The sequence below is a fragment of the Melitaea cinxia genome, chromosome 26 (assembly GCF_905220565.1).
Source record: "Melitaea cinxia chromosome 26, ilMelCinx1.1, whole genome shotgun sequence".
Lineage (NCBI taxonomy): Eukaryota > Metazoa > Arthropoda > Insecta > Lepidoptera > Nymphalidae > Melitaea > Melitaea cinxia.
The window spans coordinates 1,276,709-1,299,431 of NC_059419.1; the positions used below are offsets into that span (position 1 = coordinate 1,276,709).

At 44.8% G+C, this 22,723-nt stretch overlaps 1 protein-coding gene across 1 annotated transcript; it reads right to left on the bottom strand.

Moving 5' to 3' along the window:
• Nucleotides 1–1,403: 1,403 nt before the first annotated feature.
• LOC123666393 (ATP-binding cassette sub-family D member) lies at nt 1,404–21,775 on the bottom strand. The gene is made up of 14 exons (XM_045600486.1): nt 21,548–21,775; nt 17,014–17,139; nt 15,495–15,696; nt 14,045–14,276; nt 13,546–13,685; nt 12,879–13,051; nt 11,841–12,015; nt 11,056–11,162; nt 9,294–9,453; nt 8,359–8,512; nt 7,012–7,158; nt 6,544–6,768; nt 1,775–1,900; nt 1,404–1,560 (listed from the first exon to the last, which is right to left on the bottom strand). Exons 1-14 carry the CDS (start codon nt 21,704–21,706, stop codon nt 1,404–1,406), a joined length of 2,283 nt encoding a protein of 760 aa, XP_045456442.1. The 5' UTR covers nt 21,707–21,775.
• Nucleotides 21,776–22,723: the final 948 nt, after the last annotated feature.

The window sequence follows — 22,723 nt, forward strand, 5'->3', positions numbered from 1 at the left end:
GACACATAAAATACTAATGCCTGTCATTATTTAACTTGCTGTTAAAAATGGAATGCTGTCTCAATATATGTATTAGGTTTATTTCTTTGCCTACTCAAAAAATCAAGAAACCAGGAAACTAGAACTATTATAAAAAACCAGAATAATTCCCCTTCAAAAACATGATATGCAAATCCATAAAAACAATTGTCGCAGTAAGGGGGCCATCAATCAATAACGTCACACTAATTCCACGATTTTTGACTTTGAGTTCCCCCTCCCCCACTCCCTGTACGGGTGACGTAGTATGGGTTCCTTTATTTATTTACTTATATAATATCATAGACATATAATCACATTTACCATGCATTATATCATACAAAACTAAATCCTGTGCTGTTTATACACATACGAATTTATAAAATAATGTTAAAATTCATTACATTATGGCAAATAACCATTATTATATTTTTTGGTCGTTTATTTATAAAAATTGGCTATTTTAGTGGTATTTATACATGATATTCTTATTTTAAAGATAACTCTTTTAACATACATAAGTTTATTTATTTATATTCTTACAAACTTTTTTTCCTTGTCACACTTATTCTGCTAGATTTTTTCTAACAGAAATATCTTACATATACAGTAAACCTTTAAGTCCATATGCAGAAACAACTCAAAAAGTAAGGGACCATTTCGTATACTAAAATATTAGTAAAAAAATAATAATTAAAAAAAATAATTCAAGTATAAACATTTTGTATAAGTATTGATTATAACTGTCATACTTAATACATCTTTAGAATATAAGAGATATGTAACAATTTGGTTGTCATAGCTGTTTATTTTTATTGTACTCTCAATTGCGTTAAATATCAATAAAGGTGACACTTTATGGGTAAAAAATAATGTAAATCTCTTATATTTTAAAGTTATATTTAATTTTAGTAGCATAGACTACTAACTTCTTATGTAATAGTTTAACAATGTATTAGTTCTCTATTAACATAAGTAAACAATGTTATGTCGTTGGTAAATTGGCATTTTTATACGTATTTTGAATATTTTTAAACTGGTTAAATTTCCACTTGACATGAGTTATACTATTAGATAATTTGTCTATTATTAAATTATAAAACCACCATTTTATAAAACTTGAACATCACAAAAAAGTACTAATTAACATATATAAAATAATTGTATTTTTATAGCTATTATTCTTATCGCGTCATCACTTGTTAACAGCGACATTTTATTATGACATTAATGGATTTAATATTGTAATTATTATTTATAATAATTTCTTAAAATCCATAAAGAATACGTTATTCTCATTATTAATAGTAATTAACTCACATTTCCGTATTGGTGGCATTTTCCTATCAGGTGGCATTTATTACAATTTGGTTGTCATGTTAACGTCACTCAATAGTTTGTTCCTTTTCGTTTTCCGTGCTTGTGTGTGTTGCTTCGGGTATTCTCGGTAAGGCGGGTGTTATGGCTGAGCCGTCCTTTTCTAAAAGTCTGAAAGACCAGCCACCCGCTCCGTCGAACTCTAATACGTGTGTGTGATATTTCCTGAACAGATAAGGTTATGCTTTAGCAATTAGGCTTGAATAGTTAGAGGTACTCTTCTATACAAATAAATAAAATTGGAGCGTCTGTTTGTAATATTAAAATAACCGTTTTTACTAAATGCATATGGGTGTATATACACGGTACATGTATACGATCGTACATATTTACGATCTTCAATATGCACATCACATTAAAGAATAGTTTATTAACTTACCAAACACTAGGTCTGTGTGTGATGGACAACAATGTGATGCCTTCCTTTATGGCCTCTTCGTACATCACAACTTCGGTTTCCATTGACACTGCACTCGTGCACTCGTCTAGCAACGCGTACACGGGTCTGGCGATATGACAATATGATATCAGATAAATATATAAATTTATTTAAGATGATCATAAAATTATTGCGCTATTGCGCATTTAATTTTGTGAGGACTCTTCTCTTACATGAAGAAAGGACCCTTACCTAGCAGTGGGACGTTATAGACACAGAGTACTGACCAAACTGAACTGAGTGTGCTAAACACAACAAACTGTGTGACGGAGGACAGGATGTGTACTGAGCACTGAGCACTGAGCACTGAGCACTCACCTGTGGTAGAACATCCGGGCGCAGGCGACGCGCTGCTCCTCCCCGCCCGACAGCGTGCTGCGCCAGTCGCACACGGCGCGCAGGATGTGCACTGAGCACTGAGCACTGAGCACTGAGCACTCACCTGTGGTAGAACATCCGGGCGCAGGCGACGCACTGCTTTTCCCCGCCCGACAGCGTGCTGCGCCAGTCGCACACGGCGCGCAGGATGTGCACTGAGCACTGAGCACTGAGCACTCACCTGTGGTAGAACATCCGGGCGCAGGCGACGCGCTGCTTCTCCCCGCCCGACAGCGTGCTGCGCCAGTCGCACACGGCGCGCAGGATGTGCACTGAGCACTGAGCACTGAGCACTGAGCACTCACCTGTGGTAGAACATCCGGGCGCAGGCGACGCGCTGCTTCTCCCCGCCCGACAGCGTGCTGCGCCAGTCGCACACGGCGCGCAGGATGTGCACTGAGCACTGAGCACTGAGCACTGAGCACTCACCTGTGGTAGAACATCCGGGCGCAGGCGACGCGCTGCTTCTCCCCGCCCGACAGCGTGCTGCGCCAGTCGCACACGGCGCGCAGGATGTGCACTGAGCACTGAGCACTGAGCACTGAGCACTCACCTGTGGTAGAACATCCGGGCGCAGGCGACGCGCTGCTTCTCCTCGCCCGACAGCGTGCTGCGCCAGTCGCACACGGCGCGCAGGATGTGCACTGAGCACTGAGCACTGAGCGCTGAGCACTGAGCACTGAGCACTGAGCACTCACCTGTGGTAGAACATCCGGGCGCAGGCGACGCGCTGCTTCTCCCCGCCCGACAGCGTGCTGCGCCAGTCGCACACGGCGCGCAGGATGTGCACTGAGCACTGAGCATTGAGCGCTGAGCACTGAGCACTGAGCACTGAGCACTCACCTGTGGTAGAACATCCGGGCGCAGGCGACGCGCTGCTTCTCCCCGCCCGACAGCGTGCTGCGCCAGTCGCACACGGCGCGCAGGATGTGCACTGAGCACTGAGCACTGAGCACTGAGCACTCACCTGTGGTAGAACATCCGGGCGCAGGCGACGCGCTGCTTCTCCCCGCCCGACAGCGTGCTGCGCCAGTCGCACACGGCGCGCAGGATGTGCACTGAGCACTGAGCACTGAGCACTGAGCACTGAGCACTGAGCACTGAGCACTCACCTGTGGTAGAACATCCGGGCGCAGGCGACGCGCTGCTTCTCCCCGCCCGACAGCGTGCTGCGCCAGTCGCACACGGCGCGCAGGATGTGCACTGAGCACTGAGCACTGAGCACTGAGCACTCACCTGTGGTAGAACATCCGGGCGCAGGCGACGCGCTGCTTCTCCCCGCCCGACAGCGTGCTGCGCCAGTCGCACACGGCGCGCAGGATGTGCACTGAGCACTGAGCACTGAGCACTGAGCACTCACCTGTGGTAGAACATCCGGGCGCAGGCGACGCGCTGCTTCTCCCCGCCCGACAGCGTGCTGCGCCAGTCGCACACGGCGCGCAGGATGTGCACTGAGCACTGAGCACTGAGCACTGAGCACTCACCTGTGGTAGAACATCCGGGCGCAGGCGACGCGCTGCTTCTCCCCGCCCGACAGCGTGCTGCGCCAGTCGCACACGGCGCGCAGGATGTGCACTGAGCACTGAGCACTGAGCACTGAGCACTCACCTGTGGTAGAACATCCGGGCGCAGGCGACGCGCTGCTTCTCCCCGCCCGACAGCGTGCTGCGCCAGTCGCACACGGCGCGCAGGATGTGCACTGAGCACTGAGCATTGAGCGCTGAGCACTGAGCACTGAGCACTGAGCACTCACCTGTGGTAGAACATCCGGGCGCAGGCGACGCGCTGCTTCTCCCCGCCCGACAGCGTGCTGCGCCAGTCGCACACGGCGCGCAGGATGTGCACTGAGCACTGAGCACTGAGCACTGAGCACTGAGCACTCACCTGTGGTAGAACATCCGGGCGCAGGCGACGCGCTGCTTCTCCCCGCCCGACAGCGTGCTGCGCCAGTCGCACACGGCGCGCAGGATGTGCACTGAGCACTGAGCACTGAGCACTGAGCACTGAGCACTGAGCACTGAGCACTCACCTGTGGTAGAACATCCGGGCGCAGGCGACGCGCTGCTTCTCCCCGCCCGACAGCGTGCTGCGCCAGTCGCACACGGCGCGCAGGATGTGCACTGAGCACTGAGCACTGAGCACTGAGCACTCACCTGTGGTAGAACATCCGGGCGCAGGCGACGCGCTGCTTCTCCCCGCCCGACAGCGTGCTGCGCCAGTCGCACACGGCGCGCAGGATGTGCACTGAGCACTGAGCACTGAGCACTCACCTGTGGTAGAACATCCGGGCGCAGGCGACGCGCTGCTTCTCCCCGCCCGACAGCGTGCTGCGCCAGTCGCACACGGCGCGCAGGATGTGCACTGAGCACTGAGCATTGAGCGCTGAGCACTGAGCACTGAGCACTGAGCACTCACCTGTGGTAGAACATCCGGGCGCAGGCGACGCGCTGCTTCTCCCCGCCCGACAGCGTGCTGCGCCAGTCGCACACGGCGCGCAGGATGTGCACTGAGCACTGAGCACTGAGCACTGAGCACTCACCTGTGGTAGAACATCCGGGCGCAGGCGACGCGCTGCTTCTCCCCGCCCGACAGCGTGCTGCGCCAGTCGCACACGGCGCGCAGGATGTGCACTGAGCACTGAGCACTGAGCGCTGAGCACTGAGCACTGAGCACTGAGCACTCACCTGTGGTAGAACATCCGGGCGCAGGCGACGCGCTGCTTCTCCCCGCCCGACAGCGTGCTGCGCCAGTCGCACACGGCGCGCAGGATGTGCACTGAGCACTGAGCACTGAGCACTGAGCACTCACCTGTGGTAGAACATCCGGGCGCAGGCGACGCGCTGCTTCTCCCCGCCCGACAGCGTGCTGCGCCAGTCGCACACGGCGCGCAGGATGTGCACTGAGCACTGAGCACTGAGCACTGAGCACTCACCTGTGGTAGAACATCCGGGCGCAGGCGACGCGCTGCTTCTCCCCGCCCGACAGCGTGCTGCGCCAGTCGCACACGGCGCGCAGGATGTGCACTGAGCACTGAGCACTGAGCACTGAGCACTCACCTGTGGTAGAACATCCGGGCGCAGGCGACGCGCTGCTTCTCCCCGCCCGACAGCGTGCTGCGCCAGTCGCACACGGCGCGCAGGATGTGCACTGAGCACTGAGCACTGAGCACTGAGCACTCACCTGTGGTAGAACATCCGGGCGCAGGCGACGCGCTGCTTCTCCCCGCCCGACAGCGTGCTGCGCCAGTCGCACACGGCGCGCAGGATGTGCACTGAGCACTGAGCATTGAGCGCTGAGCACTGAGCACTGAGCACTGAGCACTCACCTGTGGTAGAACATCCGGGCGCAGGCGACGCGCTGCTTCTCCCCGCCCGACAGCGTGCTGCGCCAGTCGCACACGGCGCGCAGGATGTGCACTGAGCACTGAGCACTGAGCACTGAGCACTCACCTGTGGTAGAACATCCGGGCGCAGGCGACGCGCTGCTTCTCCCCGCCCGACAGCGTGCTGCGCCAGTCGCACACGGCGCGCAGGATGTGCACTGAGCACTGAGCACTGAGCACTGAGCACTGAGCACTGAGCACTCACCTGTGGTAGAACATCCGGGCGCAGGCGACGCGCTGCTTCTCCCCGCCCGACAGCGTGCTGCGCCAGTCGCACACGGCGCGCAGGATGTGCACTGAGCACTGAGCACTGAGCACTGAGCACTCACCTGTGGTAGAACATCCGGGCGCAGGCGACGCGCTGCTTCTCCCCGCCCGACAGCGTGCTGCGCCAGTCGCACACGGCGCGCAGGATGTGCACTGAGCACTGAGCACTGAGCACTGAGCACTCACCTGTGGTAGAACATCCGGGCGCAGGCGACGCGCTGCTTCTCCCCGCCCGACAGCGTGCTGCGCCAGTCGCACACGGCGCGCAGGATGTGCACTGAGCACTGAGCACTGAGCACTGAGCACTCACCTGTGGTAGAACATCCGGGCGCAGGCGACGCGCTGCTTCTCCCCGCCCGACAGCGTGCTGCGCCAGTCGCACACGGCGCGCAGGATGTGCACTGAGCACTGAGCACTGAGCACTGAGCACTCACCTGTGGTAGAACATCCGGGCGCAGGCGACGCGCTGCTTCTCCCCGCCCGACAGCGTGCTGCGCCAGTCGCACACGGCGCGCAGGATGTGCACTGAGCACTGAGCACTGAGCACTGAGCACTCACCTGTGGTAGAACATCCGGGCGCAGGCGACGCGCTGCTTCTCCCCGCCCGACAGCGTGCTGCGCCAGTCGCACACGGCGCGCAGGATGTGCACTGAGCACTGAGCACTGAGCACTGAGCACTCACCTGTGGTAGAACATCCGGGCGCAGGCGACGCGCTGCTTCTCCCCGCCCGACAGCGTGCTGCGCCAGTCGCACACGGCGCGCAGGCCGCCGTGCCGCGCCGCGCACGCGTCGAGCCGCACCACGCGCAAGATGTGCAAGGCGCGCGCCTCTGCCGCCGCATCACCCTCCGGTACCCGCGACGGGTATGTGATCTGGTCGATGAGGGAGCCCATCGACATGTACGGCCTGGAACAGAATGCCGGAAACTAGTTAGCGGCCAAGTTCGATAAATGTTTCCAAATGGATTGATAAGTCCCAATCTTGACTGACCTCACTGAGTTTTCAGTCCCAAAATTTACATAAACCTCACAACCAGAGCAGTACTTGTGCATGCACATTACAGAAAAAAAATATGGTAGTCAGATATCTATGAAGCAATAATTGGCATAATAAGGTCGTGACACTGTCTGACAGACTGTCGATCCCCACCTCTGCGGTATATAGAACATGACCGGGCGCGCGCTGCAGTGCGGTGGCGCGTGCGGCTCGCCCGCGCAGTGGGCGCACTCGCAAGGCCGCGGTACACTGAGCTCGCCTCCGAACACCGGCCACAGACCCGAGATGATGCGGAACAAACTGGAGGACAAAATTAAACTTGGACATTATCTTTGCAGTATCCTTGATGTAAAAGATCCAAAGTTAATCGTTTATTTTGGATAACAAAAAAAAAAAAGATACGGCTCAGGATCTTTATAAAATTGATCCTTCGTGGACCGATATTTCTGGTCAGTCATCCAGTTAAAAATAATAATAGTTTCAGAAATGGAACACTGCTTGAAAATTATGAATACCTTCACTAACATACTGTTAAACACTTTATCCCAAAAACTAAATAATAAGACAAAGAATTGGCTGTGGGGCTACAGCAGTCTAGAATTTAGCTACCCCCTATCTTCCCGTGGGTATCGTAAGAGGCGACTATATAGGTGATAAAGCCAGCCCTGCGGTCACCAACCGGCCGGCCCAGCATTGGTGACTATGGGCAACACACATGAGTTTTGCCATTTTTGGCGCGAACTTGTGGAGGCCTATGTCCAGCAGTGGACTGCGATAGGCTGAAGTAATGATGATGTGATGATGAAGACAAAAGTCTTCGGCAATGCGCCCTGCCTGTGTTAACATACAGCCGAGACATGGACACTGACAAAGGGGCTAGTAGTTTAAAGTCTCTCAACGTGCAATGCCGTTCCATTGCTCAAAGATCGTATTAGAAATGAGACACAGTGCGAGAGAACGAAAGTAATCGACATAGCCCACAGAATTAGCAAGTTGAAGTGGCAGTGGGCTGATCATCTGTATCGCAGGAAAGATGGCGCAGTTGGAGCGGACGTGTCCTGGAGTGGAGACCGAGTGTTGGCACATGCAGTGTAGGACATCATTCGACCTGCTGGACCGACGATCTGCGTAAAATTGGAGGTGTAAGCTGGATGAGGATTGCGGAAAACCAAGATGCCTGGCGCGAACTTGGGAAGCCTATATCCAGCAGTGGACTGCAATAGGCTTAATTGACTGACATATTGACAAGCAATTTCGCAGTTACAACGCCAACTTATATCATTGCAATTGCGCCAAGAACCGAAACGATCTCTACTTCCATTTATTTATCATCAAAACACAGAAAAGTGGAAATTTGAGAAATTTAAAACTGTTGTAAAAAAACAAGTGCAACAAAAATGACAATAGTTATCGTTACAACGAGTAGTTTTTGGATAACTATACGCTCGAAAATTGGTCGAATGATACACCTCTCAACCGGATATCTCTAACAGCACTTACCTAGACTTGCCACAGCCGTTAGGCCCGACTATAAGTAGGTGAGTGCCAGGTTTCAGCTCCAATGTCACTCCGCTTGCCACCACGTCACACGTGGGCGTCACGATGGGTACGTTAGTCAGACGGATAGATAGGTCCGTCGTGTACGACACTTTACCTGCATGAGAAAGAAATATTTAAGTATTTCAGCACATATTTTGTGAAAGAAAATGGGGGTGGTAATAAGGAATAATCTGTGCGGTTGTGTACGTTTGTGTACATTATTATATAACTATGGTGTACAGTGATGTAAGAATGGCCTTATATAGGTCCATCGATGGTGGTGGACAGTGGTGTGAGGTAGTACTGATTTTTTTTTTTTTCTAAAAGTGTAACTGCTGAGTTCCTTGTCGGTTCTACTCTGCAGAATATATATTCCGAGTCGTTGGTAGCTTTACTTTTAACTAATAATAAATAAATTAATTAAAAGTAATGTATTTTTAGTTTGTAAGATCACAATTTGAATGTGCTTTTTTTATTTTGATTTTAATTTTATTTAATATGGTGCGGTAGTGTATGGAAAGCGTTCGCTAGTGTTGAGTGGTGTACGGTAAGCATTCGCTTGTGTCGGGCAATGTGCGGTAGTGTACGGCAAGCGTTCGCTAGTGTCGGGCAGTGTGCGGTAGTGTACAGTAAGCGTTCGCTAGTGTCGGGCAGTGTGCGGTAGTGTACGGTAAAAGTTCGCTAGTGTCGGGCAGTGTGCGGTAGTGTACGGTAAGCGTCCGCTAGTGTCGGGCAGTGTGTGGTAGTGTACGGCAAGCGTTCGCTAGCGTCGGGCAGTGTGCGGTAGTGTACGGTAAGCGTTCGCTAATGTCAGGCAGTGTGTGGTAGTTTACGGTAACCGTTAACTAGTGTCGGGCAGTGTGCAGTAGTGTACGGTAATGTCGAGCGGTACGCACCCATGGGCACGGGCTGCTTGTCCCGGAAGGTGACGGTGAAGCCGGCCGCGGGCGCGGGCGCCACGTGCACGGCGCGCACGCAGCGGCCGCGCGCCACCTCGCCGAACACCACCAGCATGTCCGACACGCGCGTCGCGTACCCGGCCAGCGTCACGATCTCCTGCGCACACACGCCACGTCTATGGAGTCGGTTGCGACAGAACACACACAACACACACACACACGCACGCACGCAGCGGCCGCGCGCCACCTCGCCGAACACCACCAGCATGTCCGACACGCGCGTCGCGTACCCGGCCAGCGTCACGATCTCCTGCGCACACACGCCACGTCTATGGAGTCGGTTGCGACAGAACACACACAACACACACACACACGCACGCACGCAGCGGCCGCGCGCCACCTCGCCGAACACCACCAGCATGTCCGACACGCGCGTCGCGTACCCGGCCAGCGTCACGATCTCCTGCGCACACACGCCACGTCTATGGAGTCGGTTGCGACAGAACACACACAACACACACACACACGCACGCACGCAGCGGCCGCGCGCCACCTCGCCGAACACCACCAGCATGTCCGACACGCGCGTCGCGTACCCGGCCAGCGTCACGATCTCCTGCGCACACACGCCACGTCTATGGAGTCGGTTGCGACAGAACACACACAACACACACACACACGCACGCACGCAGCGGCCGCGCGCCACCTCGCCGAACACCACCAGCATGTCCGACACGCGCGTCGCGTACCCGGCCAGCGTCACGATCTCCTGCGCACACACGCCACGTCTATGGAGTCGGTTGCGACAGAACACACACAACACACACACACGCACGCACGCAGCGGCCGCGCGCCACCTCGCCGAACACCACCAGCATGTCCGACACGCGCGTCGCGTACCCGGCCAGCGTCACGATCTCCTGCGCACACCCGCCACGTCTATGGAGGCGGTTGCGACAGAACACACACAACACACACACACACGCACGCACGCAGCGGCCGCGCGCCACCTCGCCGAACACCACCAGCATGTCCGACACGCGCGTCGCGTACCCGGCCAGCGTCACGATCTCCTGCGCACACACGCCACGTCTATGGAGTCGGTTGCGACAGAACACACACAACACACACACACACGCACGCACGCACGCACGCACGCAGGCACGCACGCACGCACGCACGCACGCACGCACGCACGCACGCACGCACGCACGCACGCACGCTCGCACGCACGCACGCACGCACACACGCAACAGGCTATAAAGTTACTTGCGGTAAAAGAAATAAGAGCGACAACAAGACACACGCACACTTGCTACATGCTGTGAACTTACTTGCGGTAGGAGTGGTTATTGCAATAATCGTGCAATTATTGCCTTTAATTTGTCATCAAAAACAATACCTAAACGAGTGAAATTGTCAGTAATCTATCGGTGTAACAAACGTACGTACACTTGTCACTATATAATTACTTGCGATATGAGAGCGACAACAATATGAGCCACACGAGCGCTAGTGACGGCAATCTATTGATGTATGTTACGAATTGCAAAAATTAACAAATGATCGATCAGCAATCGATATCTATCGTATACATTTTTAACTGACGGTGAAGCATTCAATTGCACAACTACCCCACAATAATTGCGCTGATATTAAATGCTTGATTAAAACAAAGTTATCTAATAATATTCCAGATAGCATTCTAAATTACCCTAACAATCGACGCATGTTTTCATTTTAAGAAAAACGTATGTACCTTGTAACTGGACATTAATCTTTCAATGGCGTCGGCAGCAGAATTGAGAAGGTTTCGTGACGTCGTCATATATTCTGTTCTTGCACTTATACCTTCACCAGCCGAACCTGTAAAATATAATATAATAAACATTGCTGACATATGGATTAACTTAAAAAAAAATTAAATAAGATTTAAGAGGTGAGGCGGAAAATGTTAATTTAAATTTTGACTTAAATTACGCTTCAGACTGTAATATCCCACTGATAGGCATAGGCCTCTTTCCCCATATAGGAGAAGGATCAGAGCTTAATCCACCACGCTGCTCCAATGCGGGTTGGCGGATATATTCCCTACTATGAGTAACGCTATCAGATATACATGATAATAACTGGGACCGACGGCTTAATGTGCCCTCCGAGGCACGGGGGGGGGGGGAGACCCACAAGGACTGCACCAACACCCAGACCATGGCAAACATCCGTATGACCAATACAAATGTTTGTCATGTGCGAGGATCGAACCCGCAACCACCAACGCAACAGCCACAAACCAGTGCTGTGACCGTTGCGCCAACGCGGCACTTGCATATGCGGCAGTTGACTTAAATACTTTCAAATATACGTAGTGCAAGTATATATTTTAGTGTGTGTTTATGTGTGTGTTAGTTTAAGCTCCAATCCTTTTCCTACATGGGCAAAGATACCTATGCCCAGCAGTGGGATATTACAGGCTGAATCGATATTTTAGTGTTTGCCTAAAGCCATACATTGAATATCAACTAAATTAATTACATTATAACTTACTATCGAGCCTTGTTCCCGTAAGTATAGGCAGTGCCAGCATGACCATCCCGGTTCCCGACCACACGTACTTCATACAAAATTGCTCCAACATGACGTACCAGAGCTTCTTGTTGAACACTGACGTCATTTGTGCCACTAGCTCCTTGTATGCTGATTGAAGTTGACCTAATTCCACCTGGAAGCAAATTGTGAAGCACTTTTAGGCAAAGTTAGTTATTGCTAGCTAGAATAGAACATGGAAACACCAGGAATGAAGATGTATTTCATATGTAAATAAATAACTATCGATGATGGGATTGGCATAGTTACCATCCATACCAATGTGTTAGACATAGTCAGAAAAAAGACTATAATATATATCAAGAAGAAGAAAAGGAAAATCAAAATCAAGAATTACTTTGTCTAATTAAAATTAAAATTTTATTTAACTTCATAAATAAATTGTAATTAAAAGTAAAACTACCACTGATTTGGAATGTAGAATCTGCAGAATAGAACGGCAAGAAAATCCGCAGTTACGCTTTTAAAATATTAGATGTTAATGGAAATGGATAAGTGGCGATGGAAATGGAATGGATAGTAAGTTAGGTACAGGACAGTAAACAAAGAAAAAGATGGACAAAAAATTGTGGTTGACCGGGTAAAATGTAACGGGAATATACGCGTATCGTTACTGCAGAATACTATGCAAAATTTTTATGGTAAATATTTTTTGTAACAAAAAAGAAAGTAAAAGTACAATAAGGATGGAGAAAACTTCGCCTAGGAGGCTGGATAGTATTGCGGAAAATTCAGATACTTAGGCACGAACTTGGGAAGGCTTATGTCCAGCAATGGACTACGATAAGCTGAAGCAAAACAGAGGATGCGTAAGAATCAAATCAAATCAAATAGTGAGAAAACCCTCAATATCTAATTTTGTAGCTATAGATAGAAAAATATAAGCTACGGGTATCAAAGTTTTAACATTTTTTTTACTTTTTGAGTACTACACATCCATCCAAAATCCAAATCGATAAAGTGCCTATTAATACTTACCTTATGGCCACCATAAAAAGCTACTTCTTCAGCGTGTGCAATGAGTCTTGAATGGACATGTCGTAAGTTAGCCTTCATTCTTGCCTCCTCCCCTGCTAGAGCACCGAATCTCGGACTGAGCATTCTTAACAACTGACCCGTTAGGCAAATCACCACGGTTGCTATACCGGGACCTGAGGACAGAATTAAGACGTGTAATTTTTTTTTTTTTTATTTTTTTTCAATTTTTATACTGGCAAACAGGCATAAGGTATGTCTGATGATAAGCAGATATCACAGCTTTCAACATTTCATGCCTATTACTGATCTTAGCTCCAACTCTCCAGGAACAAAACAATATTTCAAAGCAGCATTATTTAACTGTAAAGACAAATATGCTGTCCCCTTCCTATAAAGATACGTCACCAAAATCCGTTTGATTTGATTCTATTTTAGATGATTTTTGAGAATATTTTTATAATACTTTTGTGTCTATACTTTTCTTTTAATTTATATTAAATACCATATAATGGCACAAATAAAAACACAATACAAACATACTAAAAAAAATTTTGTCTTAGGAAAAAGAAAGAATACAAATTCCTAACCTTGGATATATCTAATTTAAATGCATATATCAAAAGTCTCCTGGGATCCAAATTATTTAGGAGATATAAAAAATATTTACCTAGGAAAATATTTCCCTTCATCTTGTTGGAGTAGCTTGCGAGGGTCAGCACTATGAGGAGCAGGTCGAAACAAGGCTTGGTCAGTGAACTGTACAAGTGCGCTACTGATTGTGTGAATACTGACACGTCTTCTGTCAACCTGGAAAAATGAGATAAAAATCAATTAAATATAAAGTTTAACAATGTTCTGCAAATTATATAAAGAACAAATGATATTTGAACCAATAAAAACAATTTTTAGAAAGCACTATTACACAAGTGTTCATGTCGCATAACTTTTTGGTGTTTCATTTCTCGGTTCTGATTATCTAGATAAATTCGTGAACTATGTCATTAACAACAAACTTAGAAAATAATTTGACTTTTAAATAAAGTGGGTTACGATAATTTCGTTCTATTTACTGGTCAACAGCATTGTCTAAAGAAGTGGTTACATAGCTTAGCTATATGTCATTTCCTGCTCCCAATTTTACACTCTACCCAAAACCTATAACTCACCTGTGATCAGCATTTTCTATCCTAGCGTCGAGGTTGGCGACTCTGTAATACGTCTGGTTCTTGAAGTATAGGTCATATGCATGGTTGACCAGGCGCGTTCGGAAAGCGAGGGCTAGTCTGCTCTCCAAGTATCTGATCATGGAGTTTATGAAGGTAGCCGGTATCGCTATACCGAACCACTGCATCAAGAGTGCAGCAAACGACCTGAGATCCTTTTGGACGATGTGTTTTACTGGAAACAGTAGTTTGGTGTTCGAATTTCCCGCAAACTATTTATTAGCTAACATAAATACTATTTTAAAGATTTTGACATGATTAGAATAAGTCGTTGTTTATTTAGTAGACAAAATCCAAGAAAAAAAGTTATATCAAAGAGCGATTCGTCGGTTTTTTACTAGTAGTATAAAGCTGGTAAATTTGTCTGACCGCATAAATTACTTGTTTGATTTAATCTTTTTTTTTTTTTGAGTTACATAACTGGTACATAAAACAATTATGCGTAAGTAAAAAATTGAAAGAGTTATTTGCATTATTAATATCGCAAATAAAATTTTTAAGAAGGAAATCTTCTTTTTTTATATAATCAAACATCACGTTACCTTGATCTCGTGTTCAATTTAATGATTCTAGTTACTAACATATTTTCTAAATATACCATTTAACAATTATGCCATACGATACGACCCAAAAGTTTTCAAGGTCGAAAAAATTGGTGCTAAAGTCAATCAACAAGTTCACTTTGCATAACTTGTTTTCTAAACCAGCGGAAATATCCAGTAAGACAATTAATAATCTCACTTTCATTTTATAACTCCTCGTGCTAACATACTTTGACAAATACCAGAGTTTCAAATAACGCTCAATTCTTTAGAAAAAGATTGGATATTTGATAAACAAATGCTTGTTATTGAAATATTCAATTCAATTCTGATCATTTTTGTTTATCGTTTAAGTTTTAAATTTGACTCAACTATTCTTTCTTAGTAAAAAGTAAGTAGTAGTAGTAGCGGTCACAAACCCGCCTGCCCAGCGTGGTGACTATGGGCAAAGCACAAGAGTTCACGGTATTTTTGGTGTAAACTTGTGGAGGCCTATGTCCAGCAGTGGACTGTATAGGCTGTAATGATGATAATGATAATGATAATGATAATGATGATGATGATGATGATGATGAAAAAGTAATAAAAATGTAAGTTCAACGTCTTTTTGTTACTTAAACAATGCTAATATGAAATATTAAAGCCAATATCATTGCTAGCAGATAAAGATTCAGATACTAAAAACTCTTGTAACAATGCTACAATCAGTAATCAAAGATTCAAATAAAATGAATTTAGAAAGCTTTCTCTACCACTATCGGTTCTGAATTAAATTTTCAACTATAAGTGTGAATATAATAAAATAAATCATGAAGACAAATAACGGAAACTATTAAAATTTAAAAACTTACCAATGGACCCTTCCAAAGAGGCCACGTATATAGAGAGAAAAGTCCTAGAAAATAGGCAAACTGTATGGACAGCGAGTAACGCCACCTCGTGACTACGGAACCCTGGTACCATGATCCTCGCAAGACTGACCAGCTGCCTGAGGAACTCCAGATTGAGACCTGGCACGTGTTCTTCGACTGATTGTGTTTCGTCAGCATCTTCCTGAAAATTTACATATTATATGAAAAATAGTTTTTGATGGTAGTGACAAAAAGTTTGTTCAATTATAATCAACACATTATCTCACTCGTCGTTGTTTGTTTCAATGGTGTAAAATGATTCCAAAATGCATAAATCACTTTTGAGGTGTTGGCGCAACAGTCACAGCACTGACTGTTGCGCTGACAGTCGCGGGTTCGATCCCCACACATGGCGAACATTTGTATCGGTCATATGTATATATAGATGTTTGTCGTGATCTGGTCGTTTGTGCTTGTGTTTGTGTGTGTTTCCAGGCTACCTACACAGAAGAAAATCTTACTGGGGCGGTTGAGTGTGAGGCGTTTATTTGTTTTGAACGAATCCAGTTTAGTTCAGTTTTTTTTTATATATAACTAGGTCGAAAAACAAGGGTACGGCTAACCTAATGGTAACCGATTACCGTAGCTTATAGACACCTTACTCATCAACAGAAATACAACACTGCTTGAAAACAGTATTATTTAGCTGTGATCTTCCCTTACCCCAGTCGGGCTGCTCCATATTTTGAGCAAGAAATTTCCTCAGTTACAGAAAAACTATTTTAATTCTTTAAAGTAAATCATAAAACAAATACATTTATTATTTTTATCAGATTGCCACATTGTTTGAGGTTCCAGTTTAGATTATGTTGCTTTCGTAGAAGTTATCAAGTATAATTACGTTTTTAGAGGTATATATGTTTGTTTCAGTCAATTAATAATAATACTATAATTCTTATTTTTACGTTTTACAGGAAAAATATATCTTAACGCATAACGAAATCATACATATGACTAAAATGACAACAACAAGTTACAGTCATCTCTCGCACGCGAGTGTCAGGACCTCGACATCTCACTCGACCTCGACCCAGGTTCGAGTACTTAAAAACTATTGTGTTATTATTTCGCTATAGTGTTATGTTTCCCATGAGCTATTGTCTCGTGTGACGTGCAAGGTTTTTTTATTATAGGTTATTAAAATTTGATCCTTCGAGCCGGATGTTACTCCCGTATTTACAAAGAATATTTGCCAATTAATCTAGAGCGGCTGAGGAAGTATATTAACTTTATAAAACATCACAGGCACATAATATTGCTCTCAAGCAGTGTTGTATTTCTGCTGTGAGTGGTGGCCAGAGCCCCTGGTAGAGAGTAAAGACAGCAACGCACTTGCAATGCTTGTTGATTTGCATTCGTCTATAGGCTACAGGCACCATTATGTCGACCGTCGTTTGCCACCTTTGTAATGTAAAAAAAACAATGGTCAACGTTTACAATAATAGGAATAACAACTTACAATATTTTGTTTGTTGTCCGTATCGGCATCTCCTCTACATAATGCGCATTGCTCGGCACCGCAGCTCCCGCCGCACGTCTGTGTCTCTCCATTGCCGACTGGTTGAAGCTGGCCGTTTTTGGCGATCTGGAATAATTCAACAAAAAGATTAATCATCATGGCGCTTGCCCAGAACGGAAAATTGAAGGATTAACGACAAACATTGTAAATATCAAGTTTTATCTCTAAACAAAAGTGTCCATGGTCTTAATTTTTTCAATTTAATATTAAACTACTTTTACTAATACTTAAATAAATGAGCATTTAGTACATATTAAGGTCCGGAAAGTCACAACACATCAGTAGCACAAACTCACAGACTCTTGCAGTTTCACCCGTGCAGGTTCAATCTTATACTATTTTTATCATTTCAAGCCAAAATACAGGAACTGTCTAAGTAATGTATTACAACAAATTTGATCCAAAGTCATGCGTAAGTTTTGTTGTAAAGAAATAATAAAAATCTATCAGATCATCCATCCCCATCAGGCGTCGTATTGGTTAATTAGTAGCTACTCCTCTCCTAAATCACAATTTTATATTTAACAGCCAACATCGGTTCTAGATAATATAAATTCTCATCCGAATACGCTTCAGCCTGTAATATCCCACTGCTGGGCATAGACCTCTTTCCCCATGTAGGAGAAGGAACATTTAAATTATTTTGTTTATATTGTTAATTATTCACAATGTCTTTCAACAATCGTATGTTTCCTTGCAATATATTTTTTGAGTTCATTCATAAAACGAGTTTATTTATTTATTTATTTATTTGGTACACCAACGATTGTTACAATGTTACTTACATCTACAGTATAATATTTAATTTATTTGTGCTAATTGCACAACCAGTTACAGGTATACTCCACATGCTTTTTATATTATATACACAATAGAAAATTTCTTAGAAACTAAATTATGTGCTAAACACCAAGACTAATAATCAAAATAATAATAATAATAATAATAATAATTACAATAACCACTAAGTCAGCCTATTGGCAATTTCTGTTTTAAATCTAGTTAGAGACATGCAGTGTACGTCAATCGATCCCCCACACCTATTATAGAGCGTACAAATTCGTGAAATTGGCGAGTTTGCACCCAAAACTGTTCTACGAAGTGGACGAAAGAGTGGCTCAACCGGCTTGCGAGGTATCCGAAGAGGGACTCTAAACATAAATTTTTCCAAAAGAGCTGGGCAACTCAGATAATTTCTCATAATTTTATAGAAAAAACAGAGATCAAATAAGTCACGTCGGCTGTTTAAACTTTGCATTTTCAGTGACTCTAAAATATCATTATACGAGAGTGACTTCTTGTCTCTGTAATGATTGAAAACTAAATGCCGAACCAGCCGCTTTTGAATTCGTTCTATACGTAATATGTGACAAGCATAATGTGGACGCCATACCACGCTACCATATTCAAGAACTGATCTCACAATACTATTATAGAGAGCTATTTTGGTTGATGAGCGCTTAAATGCCCTGACGTTTCTGATAACGAAACCTAACAGCTTGGAAGCTCTCCCAACCATGCCCTCAATATGCGGAACAAAAGTCATTTTGCCATCCAAAAATACTCCCAAATCTTTTACTACGTCAACTTCTTCTAGACTCACACCGTTAATAAAGTAGACCGATGAGATGGGAAACAATTTTCTCGTGAATTTTATGTGATTGCATTTCTTGATATTGAGCTCCATACCATTTCTTCCGCACCAGCGCACAAGAGCATTGAGGTCACTTTGTAGAAGGGAGACATCTTCTTCTGTGTCAATAACCTTCCACAACTTAAGGTCATCAGCATATAAGGAAGGGACAGAATGCTTTATGAAGTGGAGAAGGTCATTCACAAAGATGTTAAAAAGAATTGGACCGAGATGAGATCCCTGTGGCACTCCAGAGTTTATGTCACATGGTGTAGAGGTAAAGCCATTGACTACTACGTAAAAAATACGCCCAGAAAGGTATGATTCTAGCCAAGACAAGACAGAACCAACAACACCGTACGCCGACAACTTTTTTAATATAGGTTGGTGTGGAACTCTATCAAAGGCTTTGCTAAAGTCAGTGTACAGAGCGTCGACTTGTTTATTGCTATCAATGTGTTTTGTAATTTCTTCCACATACAAAACCAGGTTTGTGTTTACCGATTTTCCTTTGACAAAACCATGCTGGTTTTCATTTAAATATTTACTAAAATAACTCTGAAGTACAGGACAGACCAAAGACTCAAAAACTTTTCCTAGGGTGGACAAGATGGAGATATGCCTGTAGTTACTGAAATAGGCCTGTAGTTACTGAAATAGGCCTGTAGTTACTGAAACTAGTTAGCGCAGTGTTCGTAACAAATGGCTGTAGTACTACCGGGTTCGGTTTTCACTCTTAACAAATGTTTGTTATCTTACACTTCAGCCTGTAATATCCCACAGCTGGTCATAAGCCTCTTTCCCCATGTAGAAGGATCAGAGCTTAAACCACCACGCTACTTACTGTAATACGGTTTGCTATCTGGAGGCTACATATATATTTTACTGTTGTAATTCACTATATACTCTATATAGTCGCCGCGTTGGCGCCAGGGTCACAGGCATGGATTGTGCCTGTTGCGCTGCCGGTTGCGAGTTCGATCCTCGCACATGACAAACATTTGTATTGGCCATACAGGTGTTTACCATGATCTGGGTGTTTGTGCAGTCCTTGTGGGACTCCACACCGTGCCTCGGAGAGCACGTTAAGCCGTTGGTCCCGGTTGTTATCAAGTACACCTGATAGCGATCGTTACTCATAGTAGGGAATATATCCGCCAACCCGCATTGGAGCAGCGTGGAAGATTAAGCTCTGATCCTTCTCCTACATGGGGAAAGAGGCCTACACCTAGTAGTGGGATATTACAGGCTAAAGCGTAGTTCACTATACTAAATATGTTGCTCAAAATTTAGAGCAACCCGACTGAGGAACTCAAACTTAAAAAAGACTACGGTAAAATGATACTCTCAAACAATCTCGTGTTTCTGTGGTTAGGTTTTTTTTTTATAATTAGATAGGCTTGCGTTTGACCACTATTTCACCTGATGTTAAGTGAAAATGTGGTCTAGGATGGATCACGCTTACTTAGAAGTAGCCTATTCACTCGCGACTTAAAGATCCCCAGGTTGTAGCTATCCGGAAACACAGATTGGAAGAGACTTCCATTCTTTAGCCGTACGCATCAATAATGTGATAGCGAATCGCTTAGTGCGTATAGTGGGTATGTCAACTATATAAGGGCATTAGTGGGGCACATGAGCTGCGAGGGAGGGAGGGATGCAGGCGTTAATAGCTACGGTATCCGTTTACCACCAGGAGGATCGTTTGCTTATTTGCCACCGTTTTAATTTTAAAAAAAAGGTAGTTTACTTTATTCGTTTTCCTGTTTATCTGAACGTGGTTCATAATTTGCCACCTCTGTTTAATTTAAAAAAAAAAGTGTGAAGACCTGTATATACACAGAGGTTATGTATATATACAGGTCAAACAGAGATGTATGTCGCATTTGTTACCGGGCACCCATCATTTGCTTTATTTCTGAGTTTATTTATTGTGTTACACTGACAACGTTATCACGTTGTTAAAGCTATTGCTTTGAAAGTATTTAATCGACTTAAAAAAAAGAAGAGCAATCGACTGTTTTTTATGTAGTGTCATAAAAAAACCAACAACATTTCACTGAGAGGACCGATTTCGCTGATTGTTTTTTTAATCGAAAGGTGTTGCTTGTCATGTGTTTCCAATTAAATTTAATTGAGAGGTGGAGAGCACTTTTTGAGTTCGTTCAGTTACGCGTATTTACTTGACTATTTTTTCGCCTACCAACATTGTATTTACTTGTCGATGTAAATGAAGTCGGTTTTTTCCTTTGCGAGCAAATACAATTATGTGTCGTCAAATTCAAATAATTAAAAGCATGCCGCAACTATGAAAAATATAGCAGAAATGTATTGCTCTGGGTATTTGTATTGTAGCCTTGTGGGTTTTCGTATTTATTTTGTTATTTAAGGTACTGCGTTATCTGAATTTGTTAGTGTAACTTTCGATCCCGTCGTGAATATCGGGAAAAATAAATGTTGGCTTGTGTATGTAATACTATCAATCTCTACTAGACAAACTTTAGTGAAAGTAAATAATTTTCTAAAGTTAGATAGTGCTAAATGTTTGAATTTTTTTCATAAAACTAATTCGACAAACAAGCGTACGGCTCATCAGATGGTAGTCGATTACCATAGCTTATAGACGTCTGCAAAACCAGAATCGTCGCAGGAGGACGCGACGCCCAAGAGCTCTGGTCACCTTCCTCACCACAGGAACGCAACACTGCTTGAAAGCAGTATTATTTTGCTGTGATCTTCTGTAAGGTCGAGGTACTTCCCCGGTCGGGCTGCTCCAGGTTTTGAGCAAAGTATTTCCTGCTGTACCCTACCTCAATGAAATGTTAGTTACAATCAACTCACCTTATAGTTATTATTATTGTGGCACGTTGGCGACTGTTTCTTTTCCCTGGTTCCGTAAACAGCACACGCCGCTAGAGCGACGCCCACGCCCACACCCACAGCTATGGTGGGCTGAACTCTAAACGCCTGCTCCCTTATCTTCGTCAAGATCGCCGGCATTTTGTATTATATCCTTAACTTATATAATATTGTGTATTTACATATATTTGGGCGTTCTAGTTATATTTAAGAGATCGTTTCAACCTGTGTTTGATCACAGACCGGCGGAAGTGGCCAACTTTTTATATATATATAATTATTTTCAATCTGTTACGTTGTAGTTATTTGCACGTGTTCTGTCGCCTCCATTTTTCTGTAACAAGAGAAAGAGATATTTATAATACAGTCGTAAATTTATGTTTATAAGGGTTGAAAGTTGTAGGTATATTTATTACTAAGAACGGAAAAATATATATTTATAATAAACTAGCTGTGCCCGCGGCTTCGCCCGCGTTGATATCAGTGTGTCACAAAGTTTTCCAATAACACAGCAAACTTCCAGTGAAACTATTATCAAAATCGGCTTAGCCGTTCCGTAAACCTTCCTCTTGAAGCCCTCTCTCCATTGGTGAAACTGCATGAAAATCCGTTCAATAGATTTCGAGGGAATCGATCACATACACTTTTGGGGACTTTGTTTTATAATACACTAAGTGTTACCCGCGACTACGCTCGCATGGTTATGAAGATATGCATTACTATTAAGATGTTTAACGCAATTATTTTTTTATTTCAGTCACTTGAAATGCTTATCACACTGGGTGACTTTTTAAAAGCCACAATTTAGTAAAATTTAATAGTTATATTTATAAAACCTCTCTATACACCACATTTTTAGTTTTATTTTCAGGCTGCAGTATAAAAAACCTATCAGGCGAACTTATAGCTGTTGTAAATGTTTCATACAAACTATCAACCCCAATCAAACCCCCTTAGCGGTGGAATATCGCAAAATCCGTTCTTAGCGGACGTCTACTAACTATAATCTACCTCCCTGCCAAATTTAATCTTTGTCCATCCTGGACGGATGGGACCATCCACCGATTTTTGAGTTCTCGCGATGAGTGAGTCAGTGACCTTTCTTTTTTATATATATACATTGCTATGTATTTATATAAAAAAGATTTAGACAACTTC

Coding starts and splice junctions, on each gene's coding strand:
- LOC123666393 (XM_045600486.1), bottom strand. CDS start 21,706: ATGCCGGCGATCTTGACGAAGATAAGGGAGCAGGCGTTTAGAGTTCAG. Junction 13,686..14,044: donor ATAGAAAATGCTGATCACAG/GTGAGTTATAGG, acceptor TCATTTTTCCAG/GTTGACAGAAGACGTGTCAG. Junction 13,052..13,545: donor GAAGGGAAATATTTTCCTAG/GTAAATATTTTT, acceptor TTCTGTCCTCAG/GTCCCGGTATAGCAACCGTG.